At 50.9% G+C, this 23,785-nt stretch overlaps 3 protein-coding genes across 3 annotated transcripts; 2 read left to right on the forward strand and 1 right to left on the reverse strand.

Annotated features, from left to right (window-relative positions):
• Positions 1-3,357: 3,357 nt before the first annotated feature.
• LOC139784226 (uncharacterized) lies at positions 3,358-8,610 on the reverse strand. The gene has a single exon (XM_071723392.1). The coding sequence runs from the start codon at positions 8,608-8,610 to the stop codon at positions 3,358-3,360; it is 5,253 nt and encodes a 1,750-aa protein (XP_071579493.1).
• Positions 8,611-11,743: 3,133 nt separating this feature from the next.
• On the forward strand, positions 11,744-12,184 carry LOC139784227 (uncharacterized). Its single transcript, XM_071723393.1, has one exon. The coding sequence runs from the start codon at positions 11,744-11,746 to the stop codon at positions 12,182-12,184; it is 441 nt and encodes a 146-aa protein (XP_071579494.1).
• Positions 12,185-12,190: 6 nt separating this feature from the next.
• On the forward strand, positions 12,191-12,619 carry LOC139784228 (uncharacterized). Its single transcript, XM_071723394.1, has one exon. The coding sequence runs from the start codon at positions 12,191-12,193 to the stop codon at positions 12,617-12,619; it is 429 nt and encodes a 142-aa protein (XP_071579495.1).
• The last annotated feature ends 11,166 nt before the right edge of the window (positions 12,620-23,785 follow it).

The raw sequence follows: 23,785 nt of genomic DNA on the forward strand, positions 1-23,785 counted from the left end.
AACTGACGGTTAGGCCCCGGTCCCCTCCAGGGGTCATTTGGCATCCATTGGAGCCCTTCCGGGCTCTCTGGATGGCAAATGATACGGGTTTTGCGAACCCGGAGTGCCCGAGCACATCAGTACCGTAATCTCTGCCTTCGGGCAGGGACCGGGGAGTCCCCAGGGACTCGCGAGGGAAGCGCCCTCTATAATAAGTCGCTCGGACTGGACAATGCCGTGAGGAAGAGTCAAGAGACTCTTCCAATTGTCCTAAGGGAAGGAAAACCCTAACAGAAAACCGGGGGTCCGGCTGCCTCGCTTAGGTGTCTGGTGGTGGATTTCGGCCACTCAGCACCAACAGCCGGTAAGGGTTGGCGGCCCCGACTTCAATCGCCCGGTCGGCCGTGGACCGTTAGGGGGGAGTTTCTACTCTCCCCGCCGGCCTAGAGGAAGGAAAACCTCGATAAAAAACCACGGGGAGGGAGCTCCCGTGCCCTATCCCTTGATGTGCGGAGGCCTTCGGATCTCCCGGGCAATGGCCCGGTCCGGCGGTCCCCTGCGCTTCCGGGGAGAATGGTGGGAGTGTCTCTTGGGGGGACTGGCCCCTATCGTCCATTGCACGCCGGTGCTCCGGCAGTGCGGTAGGGTGCCAGCGGGGTTCTATTGGGGATCCGGGGTGGGCGTCCTCACTCCCGAGGCGGACAGGGATGCCGTCTCGCCGAGAGGGTGGGAAGACCCCGTCTCAATACCCATTGCACGCCGGTGCTCCGGCAGGGTGAGGCGGGGTAACCTCCTTTCAGGAGCCTTCGTACGTGGTGCGGAGGTGACTGGAGGGAAGGCCCGTGTTGGGGACTTGCACACCAGGGATGTGATCCCACGGTGTCCTCAACACGGAGGGTAGTTCCAGGCCGCCCGAACGTATTTCGGGGTCGGGGCTGGACTACCTGGGTGGGGGACTCGTCGGGCCGCTCGGACGTATTCCGAGGTCGGGGCCGGCGAGTTCATAAAATGAGAAGATTTCCGGTGTCAAATGCCGGAGAAACCGGCCGGGGGCGGTCGTCGGGGGGTCCTATTCCTCGCTTTGGCGGGCGGCGGGAGGTTGGGATCGAGTTCGCTCGGCCGGTCCCCCCGTCCGTCCGTCGGGGCAGGGTTGGGGCTTCTTGGCGGGCGTCAGCCGGTCGGAGGCGACCCCACGGGCCGGGGGCGGCCCTTGCGTCAAGCCTGGCGCGAGCGGGCGTCTCCGGTAGGGGCGTGGCAAGCCCGGGGTGCCTGAGCTCGGGTGGGCCGGACCCGTGAGGCTCGGAAGCCAACCGGCCTAAAGGAAGGACACCCCGAATAACAAACCACCGTATAAATATGAAATAATGTCGACGAATCAGAAAAAATCCTTGGTCTCGGATGCCAAGGGCCGGCGCGTAGGCGGGGATAGTGTCCCGGTCCCCCCCGCGTCGTCATCGAGCGACGGGCTTCCCAGGGTGTTGCCAGCGAGCACACTGGGAGAAAATGCTATCGCTGATAGCGTGAAGAAGAGTGGCATTCCGAGGGTCATTGTGACTAAGATCAGTGTCCCGAAGAGTGTCAAAGCGCAGATCGCACTGAGAGCGTCTCAGGGAGTAACTACTCCCAGCTCTCAGAAGACGAGCTCCCAGAAGACAAGTTCTTCCAGGACAAGCTCCCTCAAAACCGGAGCGGGGAAAGGAGCAGGCGGTCCAATGTCCGTCGCAGATGCAATTAGGAAGAATCGCGAGAAAGAAGCAATCTTGAAGAAGAAGGCTAATGACTTCCTTGCTGGCGGCCAGGGTACAAGAAACCTGGACGATAATGACGTCGACATGGTGTCCGCTGACATAGTGTCCATAAGATCGGACTCTGATTTAGAGTCTAACGCAGGATCTGATAGGACTAGTAGATCATTGTCCGCTACTAGAACGTCCTCAAGGGCAAGGGGCAGGCCAGTTACAACTGGCGACTACGCACAAAAAAAGGTGGAAATGGCTGAAAAAGAACTAGCCAAGCTTAAGAAGCAGATTAAGGATCTTAAAAATCCTTCTGTCCCTGCTGAGCTGAGTCATAACCGCAAGGTTATCGAGAAGAAATTACTCAACGAGCTCAAAATGGCTCCAACAGCGGATCTTTCCAGCAAGATCATAGACGCTGTACGAGTGGTTGACAAAGTCTGTACAACTGCGTCGAAGATCAAAGGTACAGACAAGAAAGGATTGAACGAAGCTGCGGCCACCATTTCCGCAGCAATCACGCACCTCATTAATAGGGGCGAGTCGGACTCTAGGGCCGCAAATGAAGTCGCGTTTGACGGGCTGCGCGCAAAAATCGCAGCCTTCCGCGAGGAGAATGTGCGGCTCCGCGAGCAAGTTAAGGAGATCAGGGAACTCCGTGAGAGAACCCTAGCTGTTCCAAACGCGAGCGTCGCAACAGACGTTGACATGGAACACAACGACTCGGACTCTAACAAGATCAGACCCAGAACCGGGCTTGGAGGGAAATCCGCAAGGGTCATCATCCCTGATTTGTCGGAGGATGAAGAGGTAGATATAGTCATGAATATCACTGAGAATGATGAGGAACGCGAAAAGGCGATATCCGAAAAGAATCGTCTCAGGATATTAAGAGAAATTGAACGGGACGGCAAGCCTGCGGTGCTCAGACCTCAACTGCGGGGTTCTGGCCCTACAATACTGGAGGAAGCGGTACTACCCAGTGGCTCGATAGGAGAGTGTTAGTGGACCGCTCAGGTTTTTTGCGCCGTGGAAGTCGAGGAAAGCACAATGAATAAAGCGCTCGGAGATAGCGTAAAAATAGTTCTTTATTTCACAGCGTAACGATACGGATTCATTTTGTCGCGGAACACTCGCCAAGAAGCACGAGTGTCGCGAACGGATTTCTAGGGCTCACTGGTCGTCCCGGCCGGAGCAGGCAAGGGATCGCGACCGGAGCTTCGCGTTAGGCCGCGAGGAATTTGGTGACGCGAGATCCGCTGATTGGCTCCAAATCGACTAGCGCGCAGACTATTGGCCGAGGTACTTGCGATCACGCGATAGACACCTGCGAGCCGTTTGCTCGAAAACACCCAAAAAAAAGGGGGGGAAGGAAACGCTCGCGGTTTGGAGCCTTTCGAGCGTTCTCGAATAATGCTTGCTGTCTCGTCGAAGTTCGAGAATATTCAGCTCGCATTTATTCAATTCTCAACATGCCGCCCGCCTCGCATTCGACGGAATGCGAAACAAACGGGGGTTGACAAGGTCGCATAGAGGAGCTTGTGAACGTCTTGGTTCAAAGCTTTATATACAATATATACATTTGAGAACTTAACCTATGTTTACAATGTCCTTAAATATAATGAAAAACGCTGGCTTAAATCTAACGAGATTCTACGGGTCCCGGTGGACGGATAGATGCAGGCAACCGACAGATCTGCGTGATTGGTCGTTTAAGCTCGGAATTGGCGGTGCGCAATGTGACGACGCGAACGCGACCGTCAAGTCCGGGATGGACTTGCTGAATCCTTGCGAGTTCCCACTTTGAAGGAGGGAGTAGGTTATTTTTAAGTAAAACTAACTCGTCAACCTTCGGATTATCGTGAGATTCGGTCCATTTAACGCGCTGTTGCAATGAATGTAAATAGTCCGACGACCAAGAACGCCAGATTTGTTCGAGCATTAATTGTACGTGTTGCCATCGCGACAAACGATTCGCATTGATTTCAAGGACGGATTCCTCCGGTACGCTCGTGAGCGGTCGGCCGATAAGGAAATGACCAGGCGTCAAAGCGGTATAATCGGACGGATCGTCGCTAAGTGGAGAGATCGGTCGCGAGTTCAAGCAAGCCTCTATCCTACATAAAAGCGTACCGAATTCAGAGCGAGACAGAGTGCGAGCACCGGTGACTCGCCTGAGATGGCGCTTAAAGCTCTTCACTCCAGCCTCCCAAAGCCCGCCGAAATGTGGTGCCGCAGGGGGCACGAAATGCCACCGTACACCGTCGTTGGCGAGAATTTCCTTAAGGGAGGGGTTGTTCACAAGCGCGCGGAAGCTGCGTTGAAGCTCGCGGTCAGCACCCACAAAATTCGTGCCATTATCGCTATACATGTCCGATGGCAGTCCGCGGCGACTGACAAACCGTTGAAATGCCGCGAGGAATCCATCGGTGGAGTAATCCTCCACACTTTCGAGATGGATCGCCTTAGTGGCGAGACAAACGAATACCGCGACGTAGTGTTTGCTCCCCTTTTGACCGCGACCGACAACGGGGGTAATGTTCATAGGTCCGGCGTAATCTATGCCCGTGTGAGAGAACGGAGGAGCAGGATTTACTCGGGGACTCGGGAGATCACCCATTAGTTGCGTCGGAGTTTTCGCGGAATGTCGAACGCATGTAACACATTTATGAATGTGAGATTTGATCATGCTTCGCGCTGAAATTAACCAATAATTTTGACGGAGACATCTAAGCGTGAGTTGAGTCCCTCCATGGAGGGAGCGTCGGTGTGCTTGATCGATCAAAAGTTCGGCAATATGATGTCTGGGAAGTATGACGGGGTGTCGCTCATTGTAACTCAGCGCGGAGTTTTCGAGCCGCCCGCCAAGCCGGATTAATTTATCTTTCCCGATAAAGGGGTGGAGAGAGCGTAAGGAACTTGATCGCGATACAGCGGAGTGAGCGTTCAAAGCTTTCAAGTCATCCGAAAAACAAGTCGCTTGTGCCGATCGAAGCCAAAAGACGGAGGCTTCGTGGATCTCCTCTGCGGTCAAGGGGGACTTGACGATCACCGAAGAGGCGACTTTATTTTTTAAGTTCTGAACGAAACGCCGAATGTACGCGGTAATACGAAGAAGTCGGATCCAGCTCGAGCAGGAGGTGGGCAGATCCCACTCAGGAGCTGAATCGACGAAATGAACGGTAGCTTTACGCGCTTCGGAAGATACCGTTTGTAAAATGTCCTTTTCAATAGGAGTCGAGGGGATCGGCCACGAGGCCGTGGTCGAGCTAAGCCACCGGGGCCCCGACCACCATAATTCATGATTGACGAGATCGGCGGCAGTAAAACCGCGCGAAGCGCAGTCGGCAGGATTTTCCTGGGAGCGAACGTGTTGCCAACGTACGGTCGGAAGGCGCGTCTGCACCTCGGAGACGCGGTTCGCGACATAGGAATTCCATCGGGATGGATGTTGTAAAGGCCAAGCTAATACGATTTGGGAATCAGTCCATCCAAATAAGAGAGCTCGCATCAAGCCCGTGGTGTTTCTTACCCATTCTATCAATCGAATTAATAGAACGACGGCGTTAAGTTCCAAGCGTGGAACGCTAACGGTTTTCAATGGCGCGATTTTCGTTTTGGCCGCGAGGAGGATGACTTGAATGTTAGAGGGAGAATGCACAATTCGGAGGAAAACTACCGCGGCGTAAGCGCGAGTGGAGGCGTCCGCGAAGCCGTGCAATTCAACATCGAGTTTATCTTGACGCATCCCTGTCCATCGAGGAATGCGTATTTTGCTAATATTAGGCAAATCTGAAACGTAATTGATCCACTGATGCAGAAGATCATCGGGGATGGGAGCATCCCAATCAATTTTACGGAGCCAGAGCTCTTGCATCAACATCTTGGCCGCGATGACTATCGGTGACGCCCAGCCGAGGGGGTCATACAGCTTTGCAATAAACGATAAAACGGAGCGCTTAGTATGAACTGTCACGGCGTATGGCGAAATTACGAAACGAAACGAGTCATCGCGCGGAGACCAAGACAGGCCGAGGACCTTGAGCGTGTCATCGTGATTGATCGGATAGTCTGAGAATTCCCGTTGGTCCTCTGGAATATCCGTCAAAAGTTCGGCTGAATTTGCGGCCCATTTTCGAAGGGGGAAACATCCGCGATTCATTATGCCCACGAGTTGCTTGCGCTTTTCGAGCAGTGACAGAAGGTCGTCTGCTCCGAAAAGAACATCATCGACATAGGTCGACTCTTCGATTATATTGACCGCGTCGGGGAAGTCTTTACCTTCGTCGCGAGCTAATTGGAGAAGGGAGCGCTGTGCGAGAAAAGGCGAAGGTTTTTGCCCGTAGGTCACTGTGAGTAAGCGGTAAAGCCGAATCAACAGACTGTCGGAAGGGCGCCAAAGAATTCGATGATAGTCCGCGTCATCCCGATGCACGAGTATTTGTCGGAACATTTTAGCAATGTCAGCCATGTACACGTACCGAAAAAGTCGCCAGCGCAGGATTATCGCGGCGATGTCTTGTTGAAGTTTAGGTCCCGCCATTAGGAAATCATTGAGCGAGGTTTTGTCGGTCGATGCGCTTGAGGCGTTAAACACAACGCGTAACTTGGTCGTTGTACTCGATTCGCGTAACACAAAATGATGCGGGATGTATATCGGGGGGTAAGGGGGGCGCTCGTCCGCCCGCACCGCCTCCATGTGCCCCATCGATTCGTATTCCCTTAAAAAATCGTGATACTGCGCGGCGATTTCTGGTTTCCGCGAGAGTCGGCGCTCCATATTGGAGTACAGAAAGGAAGCCTTTCGAAAGGTGTCGCCGACGCAAGGGGGGCCGTCTTTGAACGGCAAACGCACAATGTAGCGTCCTTGTGAATCGCGAGAATGAGTCGTCGCAAAATGCCTCTCGCAACGTTCGTCCTCTTCGGTGAGAGGAGTTCGAGAGGGGATACTTTCGTCCTCCCAAAAACTTTGAATTAAGGAATTCGTATCCTCGCAGGATACGCAATTCAGGACAGAAGCGGACTCTCCGGCCGGGCGCGCAGGGCCGACGGGACCGGAGAGGATCCATCCGAAAATTGTAAGCTGGCCCGTCGGTGTGCCGACCGGGCCTTGACGTAGGCCGTCGAGTAGCAGAGACCCGTATAAATCCGCGCCGATTAATACATGAATCGGGTGATTACATGAGGGATCAGGATCTGCTAAAGGTAAATCGCGTAGATGCGGCCACATTGCGGCCGGCTTCTGTTGAGAGGCGGTATAAGAAGTGATTCTTTGATATACGTAGCCCGAGAAGGGAAATATCGGTCCCTGTTTGTCGCAGGGCGCGAGAGTAAGATTAACTTGCGACCGCGCGACTCCATTAAATTTTTCTCCAAAACAATGTATTTTCAACGCGGCACGATGACGCCTGGTTCGCATAGTCTGACAAAGAGATTCTGATATGAAACTGTATGTCGAGCCTTGATCTAGTAGTGCACGTACTTTAAATGTGCGGCCCTCGATTGTACTTAAACTAACATACGCGGTGGCGAGAAGTACATGAGGCGGCGGCTTTACAAAATCTCGAGTAGCATGCACGTTTTGAACGAACGCTGAGGGCGCGGCCGGTGACTCGGAGGCAGCGGCGACTGACACAGCTGACGGAGCTGAGGACGGCGAATTAATCGCGGAAAGCGTACATTTAGTACCAGCTTCCGTACCCGCGCGGTGAAGCAGCGAATGGTGAGCTTGGTGGCATTGATTGCACCGTCCTTTACTCGGACAATTGTTTAAAAAATGCTCGGTTCTCAAACAATTAAAGCAACATTTATGCTGTCGCGCGGCGAGTCGACGCTGCTCGACCGACAGATTTAGAAATTGATTACACTTTGCCAGACCATGGTTTCCGGAACAACGGACGCATTTGACGGGCGAAACAGTATTCACTGAAGCACGAGCTTTATGACCGCGCGCACCATTTGACGCAGATTCGGATTGCGAAGGGTAATCCGCGAGACCGCGAATGCGAAGAGTCATGAAGTCATGAATCTCTTTATACGTAGGGTACGCATCCGTGTCGCCTCGTTTAAGATGCCATTCATTTCGCGTTCGCGGACTGAACTTTTGCGAGATAATATAAACTAGGAGGTCGTCCCACATATCGACCGGACGATCGAGATTCGTTAACGCGGCGAGAGATGCGGACACACTATCGCGAAGTTTTTTCAACTCGGTCACGTTCTCGTTTTTCATTTTCGGTAAGTCGGCGAACGAATGGATATGCGCGTGAATAATCGCGTTGCGGTTGTCGTATTCGTCGGTAAGAAGTTGCCACGCTGCCTCGTAGTTCGCGTCAGAAATTTGAATGTTATTAATCAACGACGCGGCCTCGCTGGAGAGGCTCGCTTTCAGATAATGTAATTTTTGCGTTCTTGTCAACGATTCACTGTTTGCTACTAAAGACTCGAAGATTCCGCGAAAATTTTCCCATTCAGCGAAAGCACCAGAAAAGTTCAGAAGCGAGATACGAGGCAGATGCAATGACACTCCGGAGTGCGCGTCGCGATAAGAAGACTCGTTACCTCGATACGGCGCGCTCGGGGCGTCGTTACTTAATCTACCGATGACTTCTTGTAGGTGGTCCACTGCGTTGAAGTAGGCGTCCTCGGCGGCGAGAATTTCCTCTTGTTGAAAGTAGGGGGTCGACTTCTTCTCCTCCGCCGTAGCCGTCTGTAGAATCTGGATATGAAGGGCTCGAGTTTGCGCCCAGAGCGCTTCCAAGTTCGTCAGTCTCCCTTTCGTCTTGGGGAGGGTGACCTGAGCCTTGGCAAGCTTCTTAAAGTTCGTCAGCGATCGCGTGAGCGTAGCAATCGTATCGCCTTGAGCAATGAGTAGATTTTCGAGATCCGAAGACATGTCAAGCGGATGTCTGGATCGTGTAGAAATCTTTCCGACACTTGCGTGTCAATCTTCTTGTCGAGCGAAGACGCTCGTGTGCGACTCCGCGGCGAGTAGCAGGGCGATACTCGCGGGAGGCAGGGACGTCTGGCACGTCTCGGTGTGCGACTCCGCGGCGAGTAGCAGGGCGATACTCGCGGGAGGCAGGGACGTCCGGCACGTCTCGGTGTGCGACTCCGCGGCGAGTAGCAGGGCGATACTCGCGGGAGGCAGGGACGTCTGGCACGTCTCGGTGTGCGACTCCGCGGCGAGTAGCAGGGCGATACTCGCGGGAGGCAGGGACGTCTGGCACGTCTCGGTGTGCGACTCCGCGGTGAGTAGCAGGTACTCGCGGGAGACAGGGACGTATAGCACGTCGCAACGCAGGGCGCCATCGGGCGGCGGATGCGTATCGCAAGGAGCACGATACGTTTGCTGGAGGTCACGCAGGAGCCTCCGAAGCACTTCACAAAATCACAAGGCACCAATCTTTAGGAGAGCGGGTGCAGAGCGCTCAATGTTCGGAGTGAGCCACGGAGTCGAGGGCACGTATCGCGAAGTACCCGATGAACCGGGACAACGGTTCGAACGGCGAACTCCTTTTTTGAGCGAGTCGTGTAGGCGCGACGGGATGTCGATCTCGGAGTAGCACGACGCGATCACTGTTGAGGCGGTCGAACTGTCTATGCCGGTCTTTTATCACTGATCCGGCTCGAAGGACCATTAAATGTTAGTGGACCGCTCAGGTTTTTTGCGCCGTGGAAGTCGAGGAAAGCACAATGAATAAAGCGCTCGGAGATAGCGTAAAAATAGTTCTTTATTTCACAGCGTAACGATACGGATTCGTTTTGTCGCGGAACACTCGCCAAGAAGCACGAGTGTCGCGAACGGATTTCTAGGGCTCACTGGTCGTCCCGGCCGGAGCAGGCAAGGGATCGCGACCGGAGCTTCGCGTTAGGCCGCGAGGAATTTGGTGACGCGAGATCCGCTGATTGGCTCCAAATCGACTAGCGCGCAGACTATTGGCCGAGGTACTTGCGATCACGCGATAGACACCTGCGAGCCGTTTGCTCGAAAACACCCCAAAAAAAAGGGGGGAAGGAAACGCTCGCGGTTTGGAGCCTTTCGAGCGTTCTCGAATAATGCTTGCTGTCTCGTCGAAGTTCGAGAATATTCAGCTCGCATTTATTCAATTCTCAACAGAGAGGAATCTATGGAAACGAGAATACGTAGGGCCCTCTCAGATCAAATGAAGGAGATGTTTGGACAACTTACTGCTAATATTGCGGCGATGCTGTCCAAACAAACGACGGACTCAACACCCGCAGGGGGAAGGAAAGGAGCTAATACGCCCAAGTCCAAACCAGACAAGGGCGCTCCTGAAAAGCGTAAGACGGACACCGGAGTGAGAAAGAACGCCAAAGGGACGGGCAAGAGTGTCGCCCCTGCCCCTGCAAGTGGAGTGCCTCCAGCTGGCAACGGTAAAAATGCCAGCAAGGCCACCTTTGCCTTGACTTCGAATCCTGGTCCAGGAGGGCCCTCGAAAGTTACGCGGACTCAATCGGATAAGTGGACCACGGTGGTGAAGCGGGGAAAGAAAGGAAGAGGAGGCGGAAAGCCTGAGGCAAGAGTGGTGGAAATCCTCCAAACAAGGGAGGTCCACCCAAGAAAAAGCCTAATACACAGGCCAGTCAGCCTGCCGATAATAAAACGGCTAAGGTCGGGAAAAGAAGAGTGCCGCGCAATGCGGCCGTCACCCTCACCAGTGTTGAGGGTGATTATGACTCTTTAATGAAAGAGGCCACCAAGGCTATCGTCCTCAAAGATCTGGGCATAGAGGGAGGTCTCAGGCCGCGCAGGGCCCAGACTGGGGCATTACTCATCGAAGTCCCTGGTCAAAACAGTGCCGAAAAAGCCGATTTATTGGCTGAACGAATGGCAACATTGTTCGCGGATAGGCCGGGTGTCAAGGTGGCTAGGCCTTGCAAAACAAGCGAGCTCAGAATAATGGACCTGGCGGATTCTGTGACCGCCGACGACATCGCTGAGACTATCGCCAAGATTGGCGACTGTCAGTCAGCTCAGGTTCAGGTGGGCGAGCTAAGGAAGGGACCGCTGGGCCTTCGTACGGCCTGGGTACGCTGCCCAGTCACAGCGGCCAACAAGATCTTGAGGGCGGGTCGCATCCAGATCGGATGGTTTGTGGCTCAGATCCAAGCACTAGAAGCCAAACCCTTGCAGTGTTTCCGCTGCTTGGAGTCTGGCCACGTGCGGATTAACTGCACGGCGGAGATCGACCGTAGCTCCCAGTGCTACAGATGCGGCAAAGAAGGGCATCTGGCACGGGAATGCACGGAGAAACTTAAGTGCCCGGTGTGCGCGGACAGTGGTAAGCCAGCGAACCACCGGGTAGGAGGAAAGGCATGCCCCTCATCCCGGAAGAGATCCAAACCGGGAAGAGCGACACAACTTTCCCAGCCGGGGAAATCTCAACCGGCCAAGGATAAAGGGGAAGAAGAAATGGAGGTAAAGGTATTGCCAGCGCTTCCCAGAAAGGCTCCTGCTATCACGAGCATTGAGACGACAAACATCAAGATTCCCAGGAGGGCTCCCGTCAAACGGGTAGCCCAGGATAACAGTGCAGGGTGTTCGGGAAATCAAGATGAAGACATGAGGCCTAAGGCCCAAAGACGGAGAAAGGAGAGGGCTCCAGCGATTCCTCAGGATCAGGTTCAGCAACAACAACTGCAGCAAGAACCATCGACGTCGACAACGGCGTTGACATCCAGCGAAGAAGTTCCAACTGAAATATACGGGGTTTCGGAGGAACAAACAGCGCCACTAGGAGAGACGGGACCACCGATTCCGATCCCGCCTGCGGATCAGCAGGAAGAGAGCGAAAGAGCGGAGGCTCTAGCAATCGAGTCCACCAATGGATTATAAGGTACTCCAAGGCAATGTCAATCACTGTCGGGCATCGCAGGATGTATTCCTGCAGACTTTAGCGGAGTCCGGCAGTGGCCTTGGAGTAATAGCAGAGCCGTATCGGGTGCCGCCCGGTCACCCGTGTTGGGCGGTCAGCCGGTGCGGCGGCTCTGCGATTACGTGGCGTATGACCGAAGAGCCCGTTCCTTGCTCCAGATTGGAGAGTGGGGATGGGTTTGTAGCGGTTAGATGGGGACTTACCGTGGTAGTGGGGGTTTACATCCCTCCCCACCAATCATTGGACATCCCCGGTTTTGAGGGAATTCTGGACAGTCTGAAAGACTGTTTAAACAAGTACCTGCCTCAACAGCAGGTGCTCGTGGCCGGGGACTTTAACGCGAAATCAACGCTTTGGGGTTCCCCGGCCACAGACAGAAAAGGAGGAATCCTCACTGATTGGACGGCGGGCCTGGGCCTGGTGTGCATCAACACAGGCACAGTTCAGACCTGCGTGCGACATAATGGGGGGTCCATCGTGGACCTCACGTGGGCGAGCCCCCCGGTCGCGCGCCGTATCCGTGGGTGGAGGGTGGCCGTGGGGCTCGAGACATTGTCGGATCACCAGTAGATCGAGATGAGCCTCCCGGTCACCACTCCTGAGATCCAGGTTTGCCGCCGGGGGGCAGAGCAACGTTTCCCTAGGTGGGCTCTCCGTAAATTGGATAAGGAGATGCTGAGAGCATCGCTACGGGTCTCCCTTTGGGCGGACAACTCAGTCGTCCAAACCGGGGACATTGATGAGGCGGCTGCCTGGATCGGGGAAGCCATGACCAGTGCGTGTGACGCATCGATGCCCCGATCCAGGCCTCAACCGAGGAGAAGCGCTTATTGGTGGACGGAGGAGATCGCCGAGCTTCGGCGCTCCTCCGTCCACGCCAGACGTCTCTGGCTGAGAGCGAGGCGCCGAGGAGATCAGCAGCGCCTCGAGGAAGTGGGAGAGGGATACCGCGCCGCCAAGCGGGCTCTCTCCCTGGCCATCAAAGCGGCCAAGGACCGTGCATGAAAGGAGCTACTGGAAGAGACTTACCGGGAGCCTTGGGGGCGCCCCTATAAAATGGTCCTCAACAAGTTGAGGGCCTGGGCGCCCCCAGTGACGGAGGGAATGGACCCTGAGTTCCTCGGAGAAGTGGTGGACACCCTCTTCCCGGACGACCCCGGGGAGAGGGTGAATGGTGGCCCACCTCCCCCAGTTGGGGAGTGGAGCGAGGAACTCGGGGTCACGATGGAGGAGTTGAGGTCTGCGGCAAAAAAGCTACAGGCCGGAAAGGCTCCCGGTCCGGATGGAGTGCACGGTAAGGCATGGGCCTTGGCCACGGGGGAGACGGCCGAGCATCTGAGAGAGTTGTATACCAGATGTCTCAAAAAGGGCCGTTTCCCCCGAGCATGGAACATGGCGAGGCTGGTCCTCCTCCCAAAGGCCGGCAAACCCGCCAACCAGCCTTCTGGATACAGGCCAATCTGCTTGCTGGACGAGGTCGGAAAACTGTTCGAGCGAGTAATCGCTAGCCGACTCGTCCAGCACCTGCCCGGACTGGTCCGGACCTCTCGCCGGACCAGTACGGCTTCCGGGAGGGCAAATCGACGGTTGACGCAATCCAGGGTATCCGTGCCCTCTCGGAAGCCGCTGCGAGGGGCGGCAGGGTGTTGTTGGGTGTGTCATTTGACATTGCAAATGCATTTAACTCCCTGCCGTTGCCGGTCATCAGGGCGGCACTCCTATATCATGGGGTGCCCGAGTACCTGGTGGCCGTGCTGTTTGATTATCTCCGGGACAGGGGATTGGCCTACACCGATAGGAACGGTGTGGTGAGAGTGAGGCTGATCGTGCGGGGGGTTCCACAGGGGTCAGTTTTAGGGCCCCTATTGTGGAACCTTGGTTACGACGCCGTGCTGCGTGTCGCCCTCCCTCCGGGATGTTGGCTCAGCGGTTTTGCCGACACATTCCTGGGGGTCGAGGGCGACACATGGGAGGAGGCCATCCGATTGGGTAACGTCGCGGTGGCAAAAGTGGTGGCCGAAATAAGAAGGGCGGGCTTAAGGGTGGCTCCCCAAAAGACCCAGGCGGTCTTTTTCTACGACCGTCGAATGGAGAGACCACCCGCCGCCCATATTATCGTGAAGGGAACCCGAGTTCCTTTGGGGACCAGCATGAAGGTACTAGGTCTCCATCTGGATGGTACCTGGAGCTTCGGCGAGCACTTTGCTCGCCTGACTCCCAGGGCAACGGGGGTGGCAAACAGCCTGGCTAGGCTGATGCCTAATTTGGGAGGGGCGAGTGGTCGTGCTCGCCGGCTCTACGCGATGGTCGTGCAGGCCGTGGTTTTATATGGGGCACCCATTTGGGCAGATAAGGCGGAAAGCACCGCGCGCATCAAACGGCAGTTACGCCAAGTCCAGCGCGCGGTGGTTCTTCGAGTGTCCCGGTACTATCGCACGGTCTCGCACGACGCGGCGACGCTTCTAGCGGGGATCCCCCCGCTCGAGCTCGCCGCGAGGCAGCGCGCCGAAGTCTACCGGCGCGTTGCAGAGTTAAGGGCGAGGGGGGTGCCAATCTCCGCTAAGGCGCGTAGAGCCATAAAGCTTCAGGAGGCGGCGGTCCTCATAGAAAGATGGCAGGAGTATCTTGCCACCTCGGAATGGGGAAGGAGGACCGTCGATGCCATCCGGCCCTGCTTGCCGGACTGGCTAACAAGCAGAGAGGAACTCGGGATATCGTTTCACTCTGCGCAGGTGCTGACCGGGCATGGGTGCTTCGGGAGGTACCTGCACAGGATTGGGAAGCAGGCCACCACAAAATGCCACCACTGCGACGAGGAGGAGGACACGGCGCAACACACGCTCGAGTTTTGTCCAGCGTGGGACGAGCAGCGCCGTGTCCTCATGGGGGAGGTCGGGGTAGACCTCTCCCTGCCGGCCATCGTGGCAGAGATGGTCGGCAATGAAACGAGATGGCGGGCATTCCTGGCCTATTGCGGTCAGGTAATGTCCGCCAAGGAGGTGGCGGAGCGGATCCGTCGCGGGGAGCAAAAACCCCTAAGGCGACGGGTCCGCTCCCAATCAGGATTTAAGGCGGGCCGGCCGATATAGGGTGGGGGTCCCGATTAGCAACGGGATTTCCTGTGCCCTGCTCTGCCGGCTAGCCGTCCCATCAAAGTTCGATGGGACTTTGCCACCGCCAGGTGACAAAGGATGTCACGTACCTCCGCGCCGCCTGATGATAAAGGGCGGCGCGGAGGAAGGGAGGTGCGGCATCTGGCTGGGACTCCAGATGTTGCACCAGCCTCCGAAACACAACGGGATAGGACTACGGGGGTGGGTGGTGTCCACATCCCCGCAGTATAAACAGGGACAGTCGACTCTTGGTCCCCGAGCCTCCAAGCTCAGAGGAGGAGGCCCTAGCTTGGGGCCATGCGCAGGAAGGCGCCTGGATGCAATTATCAAAAGTTCCCAGGCGTCTTCCACTTATGCGCAGTGATGGACACCCGTGGAGTTTTAGTGGGTAAGAATCCCACACTCCCCTCGTCCTCTCCCAGGAGGGCGGGGGGATCTTCCTTCATCCTCAACACCAGAGGGGGCTACCGGTCAGTATTAGACCGGTAGTAGAAGATTTCTCCACGTAAAAAAAAAAATAAAAAAAAAGGCCCCGGTCTCCCCTACTTTTTAACCCTCAGGGTACGGACTATAAAAAAGTTACGTTCCGTACGGACATGGGTTAGCCTAACCCGGCGACTTTGATTGACTGTATATCGGGCTGTAATTTGTCAATTGAAACAATTTTTTTTTAATCGAAAATTTTCTCAAAAATACAATGGCGTTGATAGATTTATTACATTATTTGTTTAAACAAAGATACATTTAAAAATCCACCATTCACTTCCTTTGAAATGGCGCTACTTTCAAAATTCGCTCGGGTTACGCTAACCCAGTCCGTACCCTGAGGGTTAAGTATATAAGTAAGTTAGCGAGCAAACAAAGTAAGATGAGACGGTAAGAAGTACAGAATTACAATTAAGATTTTTAGTTAACCTTCTAGCGGTTAGGATAAATAAATATAGGAATTGTTTAGCAGAGTATGCAATTTAAAATACATCCAGGTTAATATTGTCTATCTGTACGATAAATGTGAACGCTACTCCGTAACTATATTACGTGTATATAATAGGAAGCAAATACACATAAACTTGAGATTTAAAAGCTTGATATTTTTACGGAAAAAAATATAATTACGCAATACTAAACTTGACGTATAATAGATACATATGTTACGTTGTATAACAGAATAAATAGACAATTAATTTTTTTCTACAAATAACAAATACCTAAGAGGATTAAACGAGCACACAGTAGCATTGAGATACGGATAATGATGTCTTGCTGCATGGTTTTTTTTACATGACATGTTTAAACGGCTTGTACTAACAAATGTAAACTAGCGTAATAAGATTACTAATTTTCTCTTGTTTGTAAAATATGCAATTTAAATAAATGCACATCAATTGTTTAAGCAATTGAAAGTTAATAACGTAAAACACCATTTGCATTGAACTGTAATCCTTGTCTAAAGTTTTCATACTTTTATATAAGTGGAAAAGGTTTTTTAATCTACCACGTAGAAAGACAATAAATGAAGAATGAAAAGTTACTTTAAGTATTTTTTTAATAACAATATGTATGTATCTTATTCTTCTTTGTAATTTGATAATCTACTTTATTTATTATTAATATCTTATAATTAAGAAGTTAAAATTTAAGTAAAAGTTCAAGAGACTTGTTTAATAATAATATAAAATTTCGAAAGAATGAAATAATTATTTAAAATTATTCCTTGAGAAATCGCAATTTACTTACTTCTCGTTAATTATGTTAGATTAAAGAAATTTTATTTTAAAGCAACAATATTAATAAAACAATTTTGACAATAAATTTCAAAATAATACTTTTTTATCATTTAATCTGTTCAATTATAATGTAATTTCATATTCGCACTGAATTACTTGGTAAATAGACAACTAGGAAAAGAGAAAGGAAAAATGACAGTACAATTTGTGGATTTGAAGGCGGCATTTGACTCAGTGGATAAGGAAGTATTAATCAAGGCGATGAAAGAGAGAGGAGTGAGACAAGGACTGATAGACAGGGTAGAGGAGGTTCTGAGAGAAACAAAAAGTAGAGTGGGAAGGGGAGGAGAGAGCGGAGGAACATTCTGGACGGCGAAGGGCTTGAGACAAGGATGCCCGCTAAGTCCGATACTATTTAATATATTAATTGCAGACATAGAGGATTACATGAAGAAGGGCGGATGGAGGCGTGAGACTAAAAGGAGAGAAGATTTACACACTAATGTATGCGGATGATATAGCATTATTGGCGGAGGAGGAACAGGACATGAGATCAATGTGATAAGCAGGCTAGAGGGATATTTAGATAGGAAAGGCTTAACACTGAGTATAGAGATGACAAAGATAATGAGGTTTAGAAAGGGAGGAGGAAGGAAGAAGTATGACTGGAGATGGAAGGGAAAGAAATTAGAGGAGGTCAAAGAGTTCAAATACCTGGGGTATACGTTTAAGGAGAACGGAGGACAGGAGGCGCATATTAGAGAGAGAAGAAGGAAAGCGGCAAGAGTAATGAGGGAAGTGTGGGGGATAGGGAAAAGGATGTAGAAAAAGAACTGGAAAAGAAGAATCTGGTTATATGATACCCTGATATGGACGGTGATGGGATACGGGGCAGAGATATGGGGATGGAAGGAAAGGAGGGAGGTAGAAGGTATTCACGAAAGATACCTCAAATGGATACTAGGTTTAAATTGGAGGACGCCAGGGTATATGGTTAGGGATGAACTGGAAAGGGAGAAGATAAGAACTAGAGCAAGTAAGAGAGCATGGAAGTTTGAAAGAAAACTGGAAGAAGGCAGAGGAGGAGAAATAGCGAGAAAGTGTTTGGAAGAAATGAAGGAGAGATGGAAGAGGGGAAGAATAATAGGAAGATGGGAACAAGAGAGAAAGGACTACTGGGAGGAGATCGGGGTAGAAGTGGAAGGAGAAGAGCAGTTAGAAGAGGAGGCATTGGAGAATAAAGAAAAAAGAAGGCAGAAACAAGAAAAGATGGAAAAGATCATGAAATCGAAATACAATGGGTGGTATAAGAATATAAGGAAGGACGGGATTCCGGAATATCTAAAGAAGGGATGGGAGGAAGCAAGGTGAAGTAGGGTTGCAAGATTTAGACTCGGTAACGAAGTCAGGGAAGGACTATACTGGGGAAAAGAGGAGGACAAAATGTGTAGGATGTGTGGGAGGGAGGAGGAAACATGGGAACATATTTGGGAGGAATGCTCAAGATGGGAGAATTGGGAAGGAGAGGTCTGGCAAGATGTGGTAGGGAGGCTACTGGGAAAAGAAGGAGAGGGAGAGGAATGGATGAAAGCGATAGAAGAGATGAGGCAGAATGGAGGGAGGAGAGAGGAAAAGGAGACTGTTTGGTAGATGGTAAATATGATCTTTTGTTACAGATAAAGGCAAGGGAGAAGGAGAGAAAGTGGCAAGAGGAGAAAATGGAGTTCAGAGGGAAAGTAGAGAAGGAGACGCTGGAGAAGTTGATAAAGGAACAGATAAAGGAGTTAGTGAGAGAGTCGAAGGAAGATACAAGGAGACGAGACGAGGAGATAAAGAAGCAGAGAGAGGAGATAGAGAGCTTGAAGAGAAAGGTACATAGACTGGAGCAAAGCGCAGGGAAAAGGAAGAGAGATGATAGCGAGGAGAGTAGAGGCAGGCAAGAGGGAGAGAAATGGTGGGCAAATGATGGGGAGAGGAATGATGAAGAAAAAAGGAAGAAGAATGTGATAATAAGAATAGAGAAAGAAAGGTGGATCAGAAAGGGAACGAGCTGGGAGAAAGTGAGAAAGCTGTTCGCAGAAAGCCTGAAAATAAAGGTAGAGGTGAGGAAAGTGAGCGTGATAGAACAAAGAGGAGAGTGGGTGACGGTCCTAGTGGGGATGGGAAGCGAGGAGGATAAATGGAGGGTGCTAGAGGCGAGAAGAAGGGAAGGGAACAGATTAAGGATTAAAATGGACGAGGACAAGTCAGTAGAGAGGAGAGTAAGAGAAAGAGAGGAGAAAGAAAGGAATAAGGAAAGGAGGAAGGAGGAAGGCGGAAGGTTATATAGGACAGCGGACGAAGAGATAGCAAGTTAGACGGAGGAGAGCCTTCTGATGGATACAGACGAGGACGATGAAGATAGAAAGGGAGGAAAAGCGAAGGCAGAGTAAGGAGAAAGGACGGTGGCAAACCGGAAGAGGTGGAGAGGCGGAAGGAGGGGGGAAGAGCTGCGACAGGAAGAAGAAAAGAAAAGGAACGACGGGGGCGAGGCAAAAAAATGAAAAAGGAAGGACAAAAGAGCCCCGAGCGGAGGACGAGGAGAAGAAAGAGGAAATAGCTGTGCCCGCACAGTGCGCGATATTTTCTACTTAAGCCACCCGCGAGCCGCATAGTGTGGCAATAGTATTGAAGTTGTACAGGGTTGGGTACGTCCCTTTAAAACGCCCTTTGAGACCCCTTGGGGTGAATAAAGTATACATTCTATCTATCTATCTATCTATAATGTAATTTCAATGCATAATTATATTTTTATTCCTTTTCAGTTTGATCATTAATTTTTCATGTCATCATTAATTGTATTAATTTTAATATATATTAAAATCATAACATTAAAAATAAAAGAAAGAAAATATAAATTCATAAAAATTAAAAATTCTGATAACGTATATTATATGTACAAGTGTAAAACAGTCAGTAGAACAACTGTTGAGTTATCATCTTATCAACACTCTACGTTGATTTGTTGGTTCTTGCAATGTCTCCGTCTTGCCGTGGGTGCGAGGATACCTTTGGATGCGAGAGGGTGAACTGATGCAATACTCCGTTATGTAGTCAACCTTGATAGATAGATATATTCTCTGAGCCTCACCGCGTGGCTCTCTCAACTCACTTCCGGCTTACATATATACGCGCGTGCGCCTCGCTCTCCTCACACGCACTCACACACAAGTACGTAGTGCCCTCTCTCTCCACGCGCATACACCACAATTCTCCCCCTTTTTCAAATGATCGCCCTCTTCTTAATTGCTAGACGCTCCGATCGCCGCGACGGTTTGATTATTTGTCTAGTGTGACGTTTAGTTACCTTTCCTGGTCCGGTCTGGACTCGGAAAGTTGATGGTGACAATTGTTCAACAATTTCGCCTGGGATGCGTTTCTCGCCTGACTTCCCGTAGTTGTCAATCATCACGGCGTCCCCCGCGGACAGCTCTACCCCCCGCGCCTGTGTTCGAGACCCCATTTGCGCGCCTTGCTTCTCACTGACTTTATCGCGTAAATTCGGTCGGAGCAGATCAAAACGCGTTCGAAGCTCGCGTCCGTACAAAAGGTACGCCGGTGATTTGCCTGTCGTACAATGTGGTGTACTACGATAGTCGAAAAGGAACTGGTTCACCGCCGTGTCTACCCTTTTCCCCCCTTTTACAATTTTTGAGACTTTGTCTTTGAGTGTTCCGACGAAATTTTCCGCTGCTCCGTTTGTCGCAGGATGGTGTGGTGGCGAAAAACTGTGGTTGACCTTAAATCGCTCTAAAAATTCGTTGAATTCTGCGCTTGCAAAGTTTGTTCCGTTATCTGTGACTACGTGGACACACAACCCGTGTCGCGCGAATAATTTCTGGAAGACTTTCACGAGTTTACATGCTCTTGTGTCTTGTTTAAAATTGAATACCTCTGGCCATTTTGAAAAGGAGTCTATTACGATTAAGTACATGTCCCCAAAAAAAGGGCCCAAAAAATTGCAGTGTATTCTGTGCCATGCTCCTTCTGGCCACGGCCATGGTGTAAGTAGCGCGTGTGGTGGTGCTTTCCGATTTTCCACGCATGTTTTACATAGGTTCGTCAGATTTTCGATATCGGTGTCAATACCGGGCCACCACACATAAGACCGCGCTAACGATTTCATTTTGACCGCTCCTAGGTGCGACAAATGTAGATCGTCTAGAATTCGACCTCGTAACTTATCCGGTATGGCTATTCGATATCCCCAGAACAAACAGTTATTTTCAACCGATAATTCATAACGCTTCGTGAAAAACTGTTTCTCTTCCTCGGGGAGCTCTTTACTGTTCGTGGGCCAACCGAAAACGCAGAACCTAGTTATTCGCGATAATACCTGGTCCCGTTTTGTCTCGTAAACAATAGTTCTGTAATCTATTACCTTCGCGCCCTCGGTAATGAAATGAAGTTGTGTAACGTCTGATTCAAATATTTCCGTATTGTCATCGATAGGTAACCGCGATAGCGCGTCACAATTCCCGTTTTGTTCTGATTTAATCCATTCGATGTCGTACTCGAACCCTGACACAAAAATTGCCCAGCGTTGTAATCTAGTTGCCGCCGTCAGTGGTATGCCTTTCTTTGGGCCGAAAATGGTTTCAAGCGGCTTATGGTCGGTGCGTAGAGTTCTTTTGCGACCGTAAACAAAATCGTAGAATTTAACGAACCCGAAAACAATGGCGCATGCCTCCTTGTCGTTTATTGCTCTGTTCAGCTCTTTTTCTGGAATACGTTTCGACGCGAAAGCGATTGGCCGTTCCGTGCCGTCTTTGTATTTGTGTGACAGAATCGCTGAGAGTCCGTAGTGGGACGCGTCGCACGCTAGTATCAGTTGCTCGTCTGGATCATAGTGCGCTAGAACTCGCGGGGAAATCATCTCGTTTTTAACCCACCAAAAAGCTTCTTGGCACTCCTTGGTCCATTCGAAAACTTCTTTGGTTGCGCAATCAAAAAGCGGTTGTAACTTATCTGATCTGTTTTTCAGGAATCTCGCGTAGAAGTTAATTAGTCCAAGGAATGAGACCAGCTGTTTAGGTTTTCCGGACGCGGCGCTTCGTACATCGCTTTAACCTTTGTTTTAGATTTGTGCAGGCCGTCTTTGTCTATCACAAATCCCAAAATATCTATGCGCTCTTTCATGAAATCGCATTTATCCTTGTTTAGCCTTAATCCGCGCTCCGTTAGCCTTTGGCAAACCAGTCTCAAATTTTCAAAATGTTCCTCAGTCGTTTTGCCCGTTACGTAAATGTTATCCATATACGCGATAGTATTAGGAATTTCTTGTAAACATTCCTCCATTATTTGTACAAACTCGCCTGGAGCAAGGGCTGTACCCTCCATCATTTTTGTGTATCGAAGCAGGCCGGCATGCGTTGCAATTGTGAGATATTTCCGAGACTCTACGTCAATTGGTACTTGCATGTATGCGTGTGGTAGATCCAGCTGAGAAAATGTTGAGCCGTTCCGCATTACTGCAAAAATGTCGTCGATTCGCGGAAAAGGACGTTTCGTTACCTTTAAATGCGGGTTCAATGTAACCTTAAAATCTCTACAAATTCTCACCTGATCATTACCTTTTAGTACCGGTACAATGGGGGTTGCCCATTCGCTCGACTCTACCCTTTCCAAATGGCCTAGCTTGACTAACCGTTCTAGTTCTTTCTCGATCTTTGGCTTTAACGCGTATGGTACATGCCTTGCTCCAAGCGCGACTGGTTTGGTGTTTGGTTTTACATGAATTTTAACGTTGCGCTTGTTGTATACGCCTGGCGTATTGTTGAATAATACTTCAAATTCTGTTAGTAATTTGTCGCGTACGTCGTTCGTCTGCAATCTATGTATCGCCTGTTTGTTATTTAGCGCAATGTCTGAACTGATAAGTGACTTTAATGGCCACAGCCCGAAAGCTGAGAGCCATTGTCTTCCTATTAAGGGAACTTTGTTTCCCTTCAATACTACGCAATGTAAAATTTTAGTGGCGTTATTAAACTTGACCTTAAGGTTTTTCAATTGGCCCAGTGGCTCCATTGAATTGTCTTCGTAAGTGAGCAGATTTATCTCTGATTTCTCAATGTTAATATCTTTGAATTTACGTTTAACAAAGCCTTCAGACATTACGCTAAAATATGTACCTGAGTCAAATTCCATTTTGGTTAATTGACCGTTAATATTTACATCCAAAAACATTGGGTCAGCCCTGGTTGCGTCACTATGGTGTACATTAATCTTGGTGTCCATGTTGAAAAAATCGAGGTAGTTGTTGCTTCTGGATGTGCTGCTTTCTCTGCTGCCTCCACTGTTGCTCTCGTCTTTCGTCTCGCTGTGCTCCTTCGTGTCGCTGTGCTCCTCCTGCAAAAATTTGTTCGACAGCTTCTTCTTCTTTATGCAGGCCCGTTCCAGGTGACCCTTGTTGTGGCAGAAATTGCAACTCCTGTCTCGATACTTGCATGACCTTGTCTCATGCCCCTTTTCTCCACAGCAGTAGCATGTCGCTCCGCCTGTGCGTTGCGTGTTTGTTTGTTGCGCTTGCATTTGGTCGCGCGCTGGCCCACTTGCGCGCTTGTCTTGCTGCTTGTGCCGGGGCTTGCGGTTTTTTGGTTGGTCTATAGCGAAACTTTCGTGTTTGAAATTTTCGTTTGACAGCGATTGTAATGCTCCTGTTGCGTTCTTCATCGCGCTCTCTCGCGCTGTGGCCTCTTTGCACGCATCTTCAAACGTTAGGTTTGAATGTTTGAATAGCTCGATCCGTGTTGACTCCTTGTGGATCCCGCACACGAATTGATCTCGCAATGCGTTGCTCAGGTTATTCGCAAAATTGCAGTTGAGTGCCAGCAGCCTCAGTCGTGTCGCGAACTCCGCGACTGTTTCATTTGGCTCTTGTTTTGCGCGATTGAAATTACAACGCTCCATGACTTCGGACGGCGGTGGTTTGAGGTGTCCCGCTAGCAGCTTAACTAGGTCGTCGTATGTTTTTGTCGCTGGTTTGTCTGGCGCAGTCAGGGTTTTGAACAGTTTATACGTATCTTCATCGATGTGCGTCAGTAGATGTACTCGCTTCTTTTCCATCTCCGTAATGTCTTTTGCAAAAAAAAACAACTCTAGCCTTTCCGTGAATGATTCCCAGTCATCCGACTCTAGCCTGAAAAATATTTTCGCATCCAGCGCCATGTTGTCGTCAGTAGTTAGTATAGGCCGATTCTAACTAGGGAGCTCCGAGGGGGGGTGAGGGAAAGGGGGGTATCGGGTTTCGCGGGGGGTGAGGGGGAGGGGGAGGGGGCGGGGTATCGGGTTAC

The sequence above is a fragment of the Temnothorax nylanderi genome, unplaced genomic scaffold (genome assembly GCF_030848795.1).
Source record: "Temnothorax nylanderi isolate EJ_2023f unplaced genomic scaffold, tnyl_v1.0 TNYL_tig0598_pilon, whole genome shotgun sequence".
Taxonomy (NCBI): domain Eukaryota; kingdom Metazoa; phylum Arthropoda; class Insecta; order Hymenoptera; family Formicidae; genus Temnothorax; species Temnothorax nylanderi.

Excerpts from the sequence above, each read along its gene's own strand:
- LOC139784226 (XM_071723392.1), bottom strand. The coding sequence starts at position 8,610 with ATGTCTTCGGATCTCGAAAATCTACTCATTGCTCAAGGCGATACGATT.
- LOC139784227 (XM_071723393.1), top strand. The coding sequence starts at position 11,744 with ATGACCGAAGAGCCCGTTCCTTGCTCCAGATTGGAGAGTGGGGATGGG.
- LOC139784228 (XM_071723394.1), top strand. The coding sequence starts at position 12,191 with ATGAGCCTCCCGGTCACCACTCCTGAGATCCAGGTTTGCCGCCGGGGG.